This window comes from Puma concolor, chromosome B3 (genome assembly GCF_028749965.1).
Source record: "Puma concolor isolate L17-30 chromosome B3, mPumCon1.1.hap2, whole genome shotgun sequence".
NCBI classification, from domain to species: Eukaryota; Metazoa; Chordata; class Mammalia; order Carnivora; family Felidae; genus Puma; species Puma concolor.
The window spans coordinates 108797164-108810925 of NC_141672.1; the positions used below are offsets into that span (position 1 = coordinate 108797164).

The 13762-nt window shown below is 50.3% G+C and overlaps 1 protein-coding gene across 8 annotated transcripts in view; it reads right to left on the bottom strand.

Annotated features, from left to right (window-relative positions):
• The window catches only part of RBPMS2 (RNA binding protein, mRNA processing factor 2), a 37114-nt gene that overhangs the window by 13672 nt on the left and 9680 nt on the right, over positions 1–13762 (bottom strand). For 7 of the 8 annotated variants that reach the window (XM_086710934.1, XM_086710930.1, XM_086710933.1 and 4 more), the window contains exons 2-6: positions 6131–6208; positions 5493–5531; positions 4856–4918; positions 4365–4515; positions 3412–3563 (exon numbers count right to left, since the gene is read on the bottom strand). In XM_086710934.1, the coding sequence (XP_086567060.1) occupies positions 3412–3563; positions 4365–4515; positions 4856–4918; positions 5493–5531; positions 6131–6208 (483 nt within the window). The remainder of the gene's footprint in view (positions 1–3411; positions 3564–4364; positions 4516–4855; positions 4919–5492; positions 5532–6130; positions 6209–13762) is intronic. The other variant, XM_086710931.1, reaches the window with a different exon arrangement.

The following is a 13762-nucleotide window of genomic DNA, read 5'->3' on the forward strand; positions in this document are numbered from 1 at the left end:
AAGTGCCCAACTTTGCTCAGGTCATGATCTCACGGCTCACGGGTTTGAGCCCCTCGTCGGGCTCTGTGCTGACAGCTCAGAGCCTGCAGCCTGCTTCGGATTCTGTGTCTCCCTCTCTGCCCCTCACCTGCTCATGTTCTGTCTCTCCCTCTTTCAAAAATAAACAAACATTAAAAAAAAAAAAAAAAAAAGATCCACATCTATGGATTTATTTATACACGCACACCCAACTATCTACTAACCCTATGGACTAAAACTAACTATTTTCAGGGGAGCAGGATAATAAGCAAAGGGAAAAGAGAATCTTACTATCTCCATTATACAGATAAGAAAATAGAGGCAAGGGAGTTCATGTAATAGGAAGGTCATTAGCAAGCGGTGAGCCAGTGTAAAGAGGGGGAAAAGAGCCCCGGTCAAAGATCCCCACCATCCTCAGGTTGAAGTGGAAAATGAAGTCAAGTCTGGGAGGACTCTGGGATGCAAGGGGACACAGAGAATTCCCACTTTTAGGCATGTGCCAGACCCCGTGCCATCTACACCTCTTGTGTGCCTCATCCTCTTAAAAGAGAAGTTTCTATCAAGAGGACCAGAAGGTTGAAGAGTACCTGGGTGGCTCAGTTGGTTAAGCTTCTGCCTTTTGGTTTCAGCTCAGGTCATGATCTCATGGTTCGTGAGTTCGAGCCCTCCACCAGGGTCTACTCTGACAACGTGGAGCTTACCTGGGATTCTCCCTCTCCCTCTGCCCCTCCCCTGCTTGCTCTCTCAAAATAAATAAATAAACTTAAAAAAAAAAAAAAGAGGACCAGAAGGCTGAGCAATATGGCCTCACGCTAGACAGAGCAGGACTAAGCCATCTCCAATGCCCCTCCTGTAGGTCTGGGCCCCACGGCCACATACGGATGCCTTGGCTGAGGCTGAGCTAGTGGCAAAAGGCATGCAGTCAGGGTATGTATGTTGGGACACAGAAAGGAAAGACTGCTTTTCATCCCCTCTTTCTACTACCTTCTCTCCAAGTCACCTCCTTGCTCATAGGCCCAGAATCAGTTCTGTTGTTCCTCTGGGTTCAGAATAATGCCCTCAGGATGAACAGCATCCACTTCTGGGCAGCACTGTCAGGGGGCAGGGAAGGAGCTCTTGGAAGGAAAAGACACAAATGCTATTACTGCATTTGGTTCGGGCAGTGCATTCTACTGTTGTGGAGACGGACATCCAGAGAAGTCCAGTAGCTGGGACAGAACTAGTTACTACCTCGTCCAATCTCTTGTTGCTAGCCTGCCTCCTGACAAATGTCATTAGCCTTCGAGGTGGGCTTTATCCCCATCCCAGGGAGTCCAGAAACAGGGACTGAGACACAATGAGGCCTCCAGCCTCGGAGAGGACCCTGGGGGCACGAGATAATAGTGATATTAAATAATAACCATGATAACTGGCACTTCTCTAGCATTCCCTCTATGCTAATATCAGAAAAACAAATACCTACAAAGTAGGTATGATTATCACCATTCCAAAGAAATTGAGACAGAGAGGTTAAGTAACTTGCCCAAGGTCATAGAGGTGTTGGAAGAGCCAGGATTTGGACTGAGGCAGCTGGACCGGAGTTGGGCAGCCACTGGGCAGGGACAGGGTGGGAGGGAGGAAGCTAGAAAGGAAGAAAACAGGAGGGCACATAGCCCTGAAGTATGGAATTTAAGGACAGGAAGTAGCGTGCCCCTTTCAGCCAGCTGGAGGAGCTACCCCAAGAACGGCAGAGGCACCTCTGCTTATTAACTTGACATACTATCTCTGGTTCCCAACCTCTGCCTCACCATTGTCACGGCCAAGCATCTTGGAGCAGACAGGGTAGAACCCTCTCCACCTCATCTTGATTGCCCTCTCATTTTACAGATGAGGACACACACAGAGGCCCAAAGGTGAAGTCACTTGCAAAAGATCAGGTAGCGAAATGGTTGCACAGCTAGGATCGGAGCAAAGCGCCCGGCAAGGCCTCATGGGGCTGCTGCAGTGAAACTCCCTGCGTGGCCAGGAGCACTACTGCCAGCCTCCTGCACTCCACCAGGTCACGGAGGACGAGGACAGTCTCCTGGGCTCACCCGCTCTTTGCCCACCACAGAACCTGGTTTGTGGTAAATACCCAATCATTTCCCTCTGGGGGATGATCTTTACCACCTTCCTATCCCCTATCAATTTTCTAGCTGCCTGTGGTGCACAGCTGGGGAACGGTGCCAAGTTTAACCACACTTCTGCCCTCAGTACAATCTAAAGCGGCCATGGCCAAGGGGACCTCCCCTGATGGGGGAAAACAGCTTGCTAGGGTAGTAGGCGGGGAGTCTGTACCTTCCACCTCAGAAATGAGTAGATCCAGATGTCACTAAGCCCTTCAGAGGACCTGACATAGACACACACTGAGCCCCCCGCCTTGGGCAGAGCACCCAAACCCTCCCACCTTGGCTTCTGGTTCCTGTGAACTCTCTCTTCCTGGCTTCTTATATCCTGTTCTTCCTCGTGCCCTACTGCCCTGGTAAGGCGACCTCCATCAACAGCAAAGCTCGCCCGGCCAGGTCGCTCTTCCCAAGGCTCAGCTCTTGCTCACTCTACTGATCACAGGCCAAAGTGGGCTTGCCATCACTCCTCAGCCCCCTTGTGCTGCCTGGTGGCACTTTGTCCATACACCTGGCAGTGCCTCCTGTTACTGCACCAGGGAGGTCCGGGCCAGAACGGACCGTGGCTCACTGGCCTCGGGCACCTGGTATGGCACTCGGTGAGTGGCCCAGCACTAACCTCCCCAACTCTCCCCTAGAAGTGCTCATTCCCTCTTTCCCGCCATCCCTGCACAGGTTCACCATGGAGAGTGTCTAGGCTTCATGAAAACAAGCACTAACACTCACTGAGCACTCGGAGCTCCAGGTGTGTGGGGGGGGGGCCTGTGGTGCCGGCCCTTCACAGGTGTTAACATCTAATTCTCTCAACAACCCTGACGCAGATAATACTGTGCTCATTCTTCTAGATAGTAAAAAAGTCAGGAATTTTTAAGTGCTTTCTGAAGTTCGTAAAGACCAGAGAGGCAGAGGCAGGCGGCCTGGCTCCACAGAGCACACTCGGGTTGGGATCTGAATTGTGGCTGTCACCACAGGCAGAACACAGTATGGCACCTGCCTGCACATGTTCGGTGGGTGGTGGGACCATGGCTGGGTCTCTCTCACACTCAAATTCTGCCTCAGATCCCCGATGTAGCCTCACAGCTAATCCTCTCCCTCTCCTCTGTCTGATCCGAAGCCCTAAAGAGAATGTCGTGGGAGACGGCAGTTCTGCAGCTCTAGAGGCATGAGTGGCCCTGTGGCCATTCAGGAACAAAGTCTGGCCAGCTTAGAGCCTCCTTCATCCTCTCCCCGCCTCTCCCCCAGAGGGGCTTACCTGAGCATGTAGGGCGGCAGCGGCAGCAGCAGTGGCAGCTGGGTAGGTGAATGCAGCGTGTGAGATGGCTGGGGTCAGCTCTGTGGTGTACAGAGGGTAGGGGGCCCAGGCCTCTGGGGATGCGGGGATCAGAGCAGCCCCCATAAGGTCATCTACAATGGGAGACAACAGCCCCCATTGTCAGAACACTGGTCTCCCCTTCCACTACTATTCCAAACAGAGAAGGGGACCTATCACTACAGTTGAAGCATAAGCTCCCTACTCAGGCCAGACTTCCCTCAAGGACCGAAAGACCAGGGGGAAAAAAGCCATGTTAACTTGGCCTGGCATGGTGAGCATCCTATCTGCTTTAAGAAGCCCTCAGACGAGGGGTGCCTGAGTGGCTCAGTCCGTTAAGCGTCCGACTTCAGCTCAGGTCATGATCTCACGGTTCATGAGTTTGAGCCCTGCATTAGGCTCTGTGCTGACAGCTAGGAGCCTGGAGCCTGCTTCAGATTGTGTGTCTCCCTCTCTCCCTGCCCCTCCCCGGCTCACGCTCTGTCTCTGTCTCTCTCTCAAAAATAAACAAACATTAAGAAAATAATAAATAAATAATAACTCATGCTCTTAAAAAAAAAAAAAAAAAGAAAAAGAAGAAGCCCTTAGATGGGCTTCTGCCCATCTCAACCAAGAAAAATCAGAGAAGGCTTCAGAGAAGTTGGGCAATGCTGACAGCTCAGGAGCTCAGTCTGTCCGCAGCCTAGCAAAGGCTACAAGGGGAGGAAGGAAGCATGGAACCCACAGAGACAGGTGGCTGTGGATACAAGAAGCCTCCTGGAAAGGACTGACTCCCTCAGTGAGAATCTCAACAACTTCCCTCTGTTTGCAACTGCACTCAGGCCCCTTGCCTGGGGCAAGTAAAAGGACAGCAGACAATAGCTGGACAGCAGATGATAGCTCTGAGCACCACTCACAGGGGTCCCGTGCAATGAAGTGTGCTCCTAGGGCGGGGTGAGCGTTGGTAGGATTTGGTGTAGCCATTAGCTTGTTCTTGGCCATCTTGGTGTTGGCTTTGGCAAACTCTAGCCTCAGGGTCTGCGGGTTCTCAGGATCAAAGCGAATACCCTACAAGAGAAGGGAAGGGAAGGAAAGGAAGGAAAAGACTTTACTTTGTAGGACTCAGACAGTCTGTCCACTGCAACAGGTACAGAAGGGCCCCAGAAATGATCTTGCCTAAAAGACTCACCCATGCAGGGGCCAAGACAGACGACACACTGCTTGGACCTTGTGAGTAGTGGCGTTTGAAAGACAAAGCAGCTAGGGACTTTGCCCCAGATGTTGGGGGATTAAGGTATATCTGTAGGCCCTTTTTAGTGGCATGGAGTGGGGGAAAGTTTGTAAAAGATAGAACAGGAATACTTGTTGTCTAGAGGTCTGTGGGTCAGAGAAAGCCTTGTCTACTCACATTCAATGCATTCTTGGCTGCTTCTGCTCCTGCTCGGCTGTCAAAGATCACAAAACCAACAGGCTAGTAGGAGAAAGAGAGAACATCCTCATATCTCTCCCAACATTCCATTTTCCCCTCAAAAATAAAACAAAGCAAAACCAAAAACCAAAAACAACTTCTTGCCTATATCCTATGTTCAGTTAGAACAGAAGTTTCTCATGCACCCAAAGTCTCCCATCCAGGTACTACATTGTGGGAAATGATTCCAATACAGCTTTATCCCACTGCATTAAACATCACCCTCTTGGTAAATCTTTTTTTTTAATGCACGCAAGTAATTAAGTTCCAGTGTTTTCGCCAGCAAGAAAGGGGGCACCAATATATTAAGGACATGGGAAGGCCCCAGGTTTGGTAAAGGGGCAACAGGTTGAAAGCTTCTCAAAAACCAGAGAGGGAGGACCAGAAGCTGACTGGTAAGGAGAGGGGACCTGTGGAGGTCGCTCTTTCATCAGTTCAGAACAGAAACAAGATGAAAAAGAACAGGTCTCAGCTGCCAAATGCCTCAAGATGAGGAAAAGGTAGCAGGCTCAGCTCCAAGCTCAGTAGTCGGTCTAGGCTGGGAGGAAAAAAAAAAAAAACTTTGGAGAGAAATTACCTGTCTCGATGTGAGTTTGATCAGGGACCCTTCATACCCCTGCAGAGAGAGGTGGTTATCACAGGGAAGGTCAGAAGCCTGTTGTGCTAGCCCAGCCACCCATGATGTCAGCCCCCCTTTCTCCACCAGTGCTTGCCTGCATCATTCTCACACCACTCCCACCACGTGTCCACCACCCTGACCTCCGCCAGTGTTGAGCGCCCTCTGCCCTTGTGTTCTGTATCACATGGTGTAGCACACGATGTGGGCATCATGTGGTAGCGTTCATCATTTCGTGCGTAAATTCCCACTTGCTCCGCTAACTTGTAATGTGGAAGCACAGACCCCACCTTTTTAAAATTTTCTCAAAACTTGAACTGAAAAGACTACACTGAATCTCAAAGATTCCTTATATGGCAAAGCCTACTGAGATTCTCTCTTGTTTCCACTTTGCAGATGAGGAATGAGAGGCTCAGAAGGGCTAAGCAATCGACGAAAGCAACATGTGAATTAACACAACCAGGACAGAGAGCTGGGTCTGCGATCAGTTTCTGACACACTGCCCTCTGCCTTCCTGCTGCCCAATCCAGGTCGGATTCACTCCTGATGCTTCCCCTCCATCCTAGGCTCTGCCTGTGGGTGGCTGGGTCCAGACTCACCTTGAACGGCCTGAAGAGCAGGTAGAGTTCTCTGGGTTTAATGTCCACAGGGAGGCCACTGACGAATAGTGTTCGGACCTGGTGACAGAGACCACAGTAGACAGGGATGATAGCTCTTCCTCCAGGAAGGAACTAAAATCCTTCCAGAGTTTAAGGAGGAAATCTGTATTTCCTGGGCTTCCTTTGGAGGCCAAGGCAAATGAACGCTCAGAGTTTCATAGTACTTAACTTTTCAGAGCCCTTTCTGTACCCTTTCCTTTCTCTACATTCATCCTGCAGTTGACTCAACAAGCACCTGCTAACCACCTCTGTACACAGACTGAGCTGAAGAGCTGCAAGAGGGGAGAGCCCTGTGTCATAAGCACACAGATCAAGGATCCTTTTTCAGATCACGGATTCCTGAGACTTGAAGAAAGCTATGGTGTCTTACCCCCAAGAATATACAAGTCAAAACATACATATTTTTCAGAAGATACAAATGGACCCCAGATTGAGAGTCTCTGCCTAGTCTAGAGAAGAGGCAAGGATGTAAATGGATAGTAAGCCGTATACCACACTACACCTGGAGTGATTTCAACAGAAGGCCTGGCGTGTTCACATCCATCTCCTAGTGCTTTCTACGCTAGATGTAAGCTCTTTGATGGCAGGGAATATGTTGTATGTTTGCCTCTATGCCCAGGTCTTAGCATGGTGCTGTATTAAATGTTTACTGAATAAGAGACCTGGTTAAGGAGTCAGAGATGGAATAATTATGCTGGGTTTTGAAGAAGGAGTACGATCTTACTGGCTTCAAGTGAGGCAGATAGTGCTATAAGTTATGAGCCTTGCCCTCAACATGGTTACAAGCTGATGGGAAAGCCAAAGCTAGACACCAGGTGTCCATCCTGTGACTCCAACCAAACTCGACCTCCTGAACTGTGGGTGAGGTCCTTAAGAGGGTTGGCAGACACTCTAAGTTATTACTGCTAGTTAAATGCTGCTGGCACCAGATGCTCAACTATCAAGGCCAGATCAGCCAATAATTATAACGGGGAGGGAGGATTTCCCATCGTTTAGATCCCTTAGAAATATATATTAAAACCGTAGCTAAGTTGTGAAAAATCCAAACGAATAGAGCTTCCCTATACACTTGACACCTGATTTCAAGTCTCTTTTTTTAAAAATTTTTTAAAATGTTTGTTTATTTATTTAAAGAGAGCAAGCCGGGAAGGGGCAGGGAGAGAGAGGGTAGAGACAGAATCCCAAGCAGGGTTTGTACTGTCAGCACAGAGCCTGACAAGGGACTGGAACTCACGAACCCGAGATCATGACCTGAGCCAAAATCCCACGAGGTCATGCCCTGAGCCGAAATCAAGAGTCAGACACTTAACGGACTGAGCCACCCAGGCGCCCCTCAAGTCTCATTTCATACCACCAAGCAAGCCAAGCATAGATCTTCTGAACTCACCCCTGCCAGTATAAGAAAAAGCTCATGCGCCTCAGCCTGCCTCCCTGCCCTGTGGCCTTTCCTGATACCATTTAGATGCCCTACCTACAATGGGCCACATTCCCTTCTTCAGAGGCACCAAAAAACGTGCTCCATATTCCAGTGATGGCCTGCCAAACCCACGCGACAGCCTTTTCAAAGTCAGTGGCTTGAATCAGGAGCCTGGGCAGCTAGGCAAAGCTACACCCAATGCAGGCAGGCAGGCGGGCCGACAGGCACAGACACCCCCACCACTCTACCTCTGCCCAGTCAACACACAGATCTGAACAACAGAGCCAGGAATGGCAAAGGCAACCACCCCCAACCAGTGTCACCAGCCCCACCCACACAAGAATGAGCCCAGCACGTGGCTAATAAAGAATGGATGAGGGGCGCCTGGGTGGCGCAGTCGGTTAAGCGTCCGACTTCAGCCAGGTCACGCTCTCACGGTCCGTGAGTTCGAGCCCCGCGTCAGGCTCTGGGCTGATGGCTCGGAGCCTGAAGCCTGTTTCCGATTCTGTGTCTCCCTCTCTCTCTGCCCCTCCCCCGTTCATGCTCTGTCTCTCTCTGTCCCAAAAATAAATAAACGTTGAAAAAAAAAAAAAAAAAAACCCTTAAAAAAAAAAAAAAAAAAAAAAAAAAAAAAAAAAAAGAATGGATGAGGACAAGCTTCTTCTCTTGCGTGGGTTTTTGCCAAGAAGCATACCAAGCAGGATCCTTTGCCATTTAGGATGCATCTTCCCCCTTTGGTCATGCCTTTCCCTCACCAGACACGCCTCTGCTTCCAGGCCTGGGGTGAAGATTCTGCACATTTCACAGGCCTTGGCAGCTCGCATTGCTGTATACACAGTTCTCGAGCATGGCCCTGTTGCCAGAAGCACCTGGGAAAAACTGGACAGCCCGAGCTCCAGGGTAGCGTAAACCCAGCTCCTGGGCTCCAGAGAGCAACAGTCCTCTACACCCCTGCCCTTTGATGAAAGAACCTTTAATTTACACGCATACCACCAAACAGAAGTGACTTATTTGGGTCATGCAGCAAACCCAGGTCTCCTGACTACTCATCCAGGCTGCTTTTGGGTGCCAGAACATGGGCACTCAGCCCACCCCCCGAAGATGGACTCAAAGAGCGCAAGCCAGCCAGGGCCCTGCTGGAAGAACCTGGATCAGTACTACTCCCTCCTCCCCGGGACGTGGCTTTGGTCAAAGATGTGGAGCCAGAGCCGCCCCACAGAAACCTCTGCCTCAGTTCTCCCCAGGGGCCACCCATTTCACCCAGGCTAATTTTAAACCCTTCCTCAAATGGCTCCTTTCTGACCAGACCTCCCCAGAGGCCCCCTTAAATAGCCAAGTTCTCAGCACAAAATTTCCTACACGGGCTGGGGGTGGGGTTGAGGGTGAGTATAGGGGAGCTTTCCCTCATTCCCAGTTAGGATCCTTGTTTCCAACCTTCCTGCTGGGCCAGATGACCTTTTTCCTCTGGCTCCATGTTTTAGGTTCTCAAGTGTCCAAAATGCTACAATGCAGAGCTACCACCCTGTCCCTGGCCACCTCTCAGGGAATAAGCTGAGGTCAGGCAGTTATGGATTAGGTGGGAGGTCCCTTTCTGCCAGGTCACAGGAAGCCTAACCTGAATACTCTTCTTGGTTCTCACTTGACCTTGGTTGCCCTGGAAGATGATGTGCCCTCTGCCTATCCCCTTGTGCAAACAGGGAAACTAAGGCCCAGATAGGGAGCATGCGGCTTAGGAGCTGAGCTGGATAAGATCCAGGGACCCTGACTTAGTCATCTATGCCATCAGCAATCCACCTTGCTGTGGGGACAGAAAGAATGGTACCTGGGTGGCCTCGCTGGCCCCATGGGTGGTTAAAGAACTGCCACTGTTCATTCAGTAGCCAGTCCCTTCCCCAGGCACTTGTTTAGGATGCCAGCTGGAGTAATGGGGGAAGAATAAGAAGAAGCCGGCAAACCAGAGGTGGCAGGATGTATAACCTTAGCAGGCTGGTCAACTACACGTGGAGAGGACAAGAGGTTGCAGAGCCCACCCTCCCTCCCGCTCCCAACCCCATCAGGTCCTGCCCCAGCCCCAGCCCCAACTATTCCAGGCCCCAGACAAGCACCCACACAGGCCTGCCTCAGGCAGCTGCTTGTGCTGCCCCTCAGCACTCCCCTTCCCCTTCCTCACTTTTTTTTTTTTTTAAGTTTATTTATTTACTTTGAGAGAGAGAGAGAGAGAGAGAGAGAGAGAGAGAGAGAGAGAGAATCCCAAGCAAGCTCCACGCTGTCAGCCTGGAGCCCAACTCGGGGCTCGAACTCATGAAACCACAAGATCATGACCTGAGCTGAAATCAAGAGTCAGATGCTTAACAGATGCTTAACCGACTGAGCCACCCAGGCACCCGTCCCCTTCCACATTCCTTAACTAAAGGGCACTCATCTTGTGGATTCCTCTATTTCTTCACTCCCCTTTCCTTCCTCAGAAGTCCTATGGGGACAGGACCCCCTGCCTTACATCGTTCCCACAATCTGAACTTACCCCTCCACCTGAATTGTATAAAACCCCAGAGACAGGAGCCAAATCTTAAAACTTTCCTATCAACCAAGGTACCTAGAGTCAGGCCCCAGCACTTGAGATGCCCCCCATCTCTATGCACCTCAGCCCCCCAAAGGAGAAATTCCCAGCCATAGACAGATGTGGCCCAGCAGGGCAAGGTGACACCACACATGGGGAAGAGAACAGGCTTCAGCTGGGTACACCAGAGTCTGTACCCTAGCTTTACGCTTGACTTAGGGAAGTGGTTTCACCTCTCCAAATCTCAGTTTCTTCATCTGTACAATGCAGATACCATCTACCTCCAGGATAAAGAGCTCACTTTATGCCCGGCATGTAGGAGAGGCTCAACAAAATACTGGTTCCCTTAGGGCTCCTGTAATCACAGCATTCACCTGCACAAAAACCTCCCTATCAGGTACCATGAGCCATTTATTTATAAGGTTGCCTAGTGAGTCTGGATTGGATCCAAGTCAGTCTGGAGCTGGGAATGCAGATGAGTCAACCTTAGGTAGTCACTGGATTCTTTAGTGTTCCTTCCTCTTCCCCAGGGAGGGAATGACCAAGGTGGAAGGCACCATGGAGACCAGCTAGTTCAACATCCTCATTTTGCAGATGAGAAAACTGAGTTTCAGAATAGGAAGGTGACAGAATAAGCTGATGGCACACTCAGGATTCTTTAGGGGACAGTAGGGACAGAGACACACAGTTACTTCTCCAAAGCCTTACAACTCCTGTGTCCCAGGCTGGCACTGGAGACCAATCCTTCCATGCCACTTACTGGAGCCAGTCTCATGGCCATAAGGTGCAACATTCAGGAAAGAGTTTGGGTACAGACAAGGATTCAGGCACCAGTTGCCTACTGATGCCAAGATACAAAGATTAATCAAAGAACACACGGCCTGCCTACTCCACACGTTTAGTACAATAATTCAACACACACACACACACACACACAAATGTGCTCAAGTATTTGAAGAAAACATAAGGGGTGGTTCACACAATCCCAGGCTGCTAGAAGGCACCAAACTTGTTTACCTGGGCCCTTCTCCTTCCATACACTTAACTCTTTCTCCAGAAGTGTCCAGACAACCCAAAGGGTTATACCCCACTCCCATCCTGAAACATGGAAAGCACTGCAATCCTTTTAAAACGGTCATCTTTAGGGGCACCTGGATGGCTCAGTTGGTTAAGCGTCTGACTTTGGCTCAGGTCATATCTCCCATGTCGGGCTCTGTGCTGACAGCTGGGAGGCTGGAGCCTGCTTCAGATTCTGTGTCTCCCTCTCTCTCTGCTCCTCCCCGACTCACACTCTGCCTCTCTCTCACAAAAATAAACATTATTAACAAACAAACAAATACTCATCTTTATGGCAAGTACCAGCAGACAGGGCTGGACCATAGTCACATCCTTAGCACAGGTGGAAGGTATGTCTGGAACAGTGTAGAGAAGATATTAGCGGAGAAATGGAAACAGTATGGAGAATCTTTAGAAGTCAGTGAAAGGGGTGCCTGGGTGGCTCAGTCGGTTAAGCGTCCGACTTCGGCTCAGGTCATGATCTCATGGTCCGTGAGTTCGAGCCCCGCATCCGGCTCTGTGTTGACAGCTCAGAGTCTGGAGCCTGTTTTGGATTCTGGGTCTCCCTCTCTCTCTGACCCTTCCCTGTTCATGCTCTCTGTCTCAAAAATAAATAAACGTTAAAAAAAAAAAATTAAAAAAAAAAAAAAAAGAAGAAGTCAGTGAAAGAAGAAACATGCTGAGGAACAGCTTTTCTGGTGGAACCTGCTGGAAGCACCAGATTCAACATGGATTAAAGAACTGGCTAGAGAGATGTGCCCATACAGGTCACTGCAGACATGGCCATGCAGCCTTCATGATGGTCAGCAACAGACTCACCCACACTATAGATCCCAGCTAGCATCAGGTTTGCCTAGAGGAACCAAATGGCCTTTGGCACAACTGTGTCCCCCATTGAGTAGGTTTCGGACACTGGGCTGCTCTTCCTTTAGGCAAGTCCTGCTGCCTGTTCTTCCCCCAAGTTGCTGGGAGTGAAGGGGTTGGGGAGGTCTAGCCCCATCTGGTAAGTCCACACCACAGGCTATCACCGGTGGACAGACTTCCTGGGGTTGTCTAGGTCTTTGCTGTGTCTTCCTGGGCCTTTTTCCCACTAGCTAGTGCTGGACCATATATAGTGCCATGGAGGTGGGGGGCACTGCTCACCTCTTCCACAGGAGGCCCCTGAGCTCGCTCCCAGTGCTCCAGGGGAGAGGAAGAGAGGGCAGGACCTGGGGAACTTCCCTCACCCCAAGAATTACTCTTGAGGTCCCTGTGGAGGGAATGTTCCCTAGAAGAAGCCTCTCAACTCACTTTCTAACCCCAGCGTGATAGAGCACCCAGGCTCCCCAGACTCCCTGGCTCTTCTCCTCGGGCCTCATGCTGGAAATCTCTTTCTCCCTCTGTAGTCCTCCCCAGCCCAGAGTAAGATCACCTTCTAAAGAGAAGTAGGAAGAAGGACTCTGACAAACTCATTCTTATCTGTGTGTCTGTTGTTTTTCCTTTAGACAAACTGACATTTGTTTATAGATGTTCAGAAAAATGAAATCAAAAAGAAAGCTTTAAGAGCAAGGTGACAGTGACACCCACTGTATCAGCCTTATATATTTTTAACATTTACTTTATTTTAAAAAGTTATGGTTTCTGAGAAAGACAGAAAGAGACAGAGAGAGAGAGAGAATGTGAGTGGAGGAGAGACCGAGAGAGAGGGAGAGAGAAATCCCAAGCAGGCTCTGTGCTGTCAGCATAGAACCTAATGTGGGGCTCTCACTCATGAACCGTGAGATCATGACCTGAGTGGAGGAAACCAGTAGTCAGATGCTTAAATGACTGAGCCACCCAGACATCCCTTATTTATTTTATTTTAGAAAGAGAGTGCAAGCAGAGGAGGGGCAGATGAGAGAGGAGGGGGGAGGAGAGAGGGAGAGGGAGAGAGAGAGAAGAGAAGACATGAGAAGAGAAGAGAAGAATCTTAAGCAGGCTCCACATCCAGTGCGAAGTCCAATGTGGGCCTCATTCTCATGACTATGAGATCATGACCCAAGCCAAAATCAAGAGTTGGATGCTTAACTGACTGAGACACCCAGGCACCCCAGCATCAGCGTTACAGCACAAGTTCAGGCTTCTGTGGGAAAGGCTTCTAGGCAGGACTCATCCTCTATCAGTCCTGGTGGACATCTCTCCTGGTCCTTAACACTCATACAGGTAGACCTGTCATTCAGTGCCCCCAAGCCAGGCCAGCTCTCTAGTCAGTGGCTGCGCAGAGGGCTCCCTCCTCCCCAGGGCACACAGGGGACCCAGCTCACCTAGAGGTCCTGCAAGAATTACAGGAAGGGGGCTGCTGGGCTGCTGGGAGAAGGGGGTGGGTAACCTACACAGAGGAAAGCAGCCAAAAGCTTCCATGTGGCACAAGACTGGGGCGGCAGTCAGTGGGGGCCCTCCTCCAATAAAAGAGGACCCTGTGTTCAGACTGGGGCCTGGCCACTCTGCCCTCACAAGTGTGTGCCCTCTTCTGCAATGGGAGGGACAGTCCTGATGCCAAGGGCCCTGTAGCTCCAACTCGCCC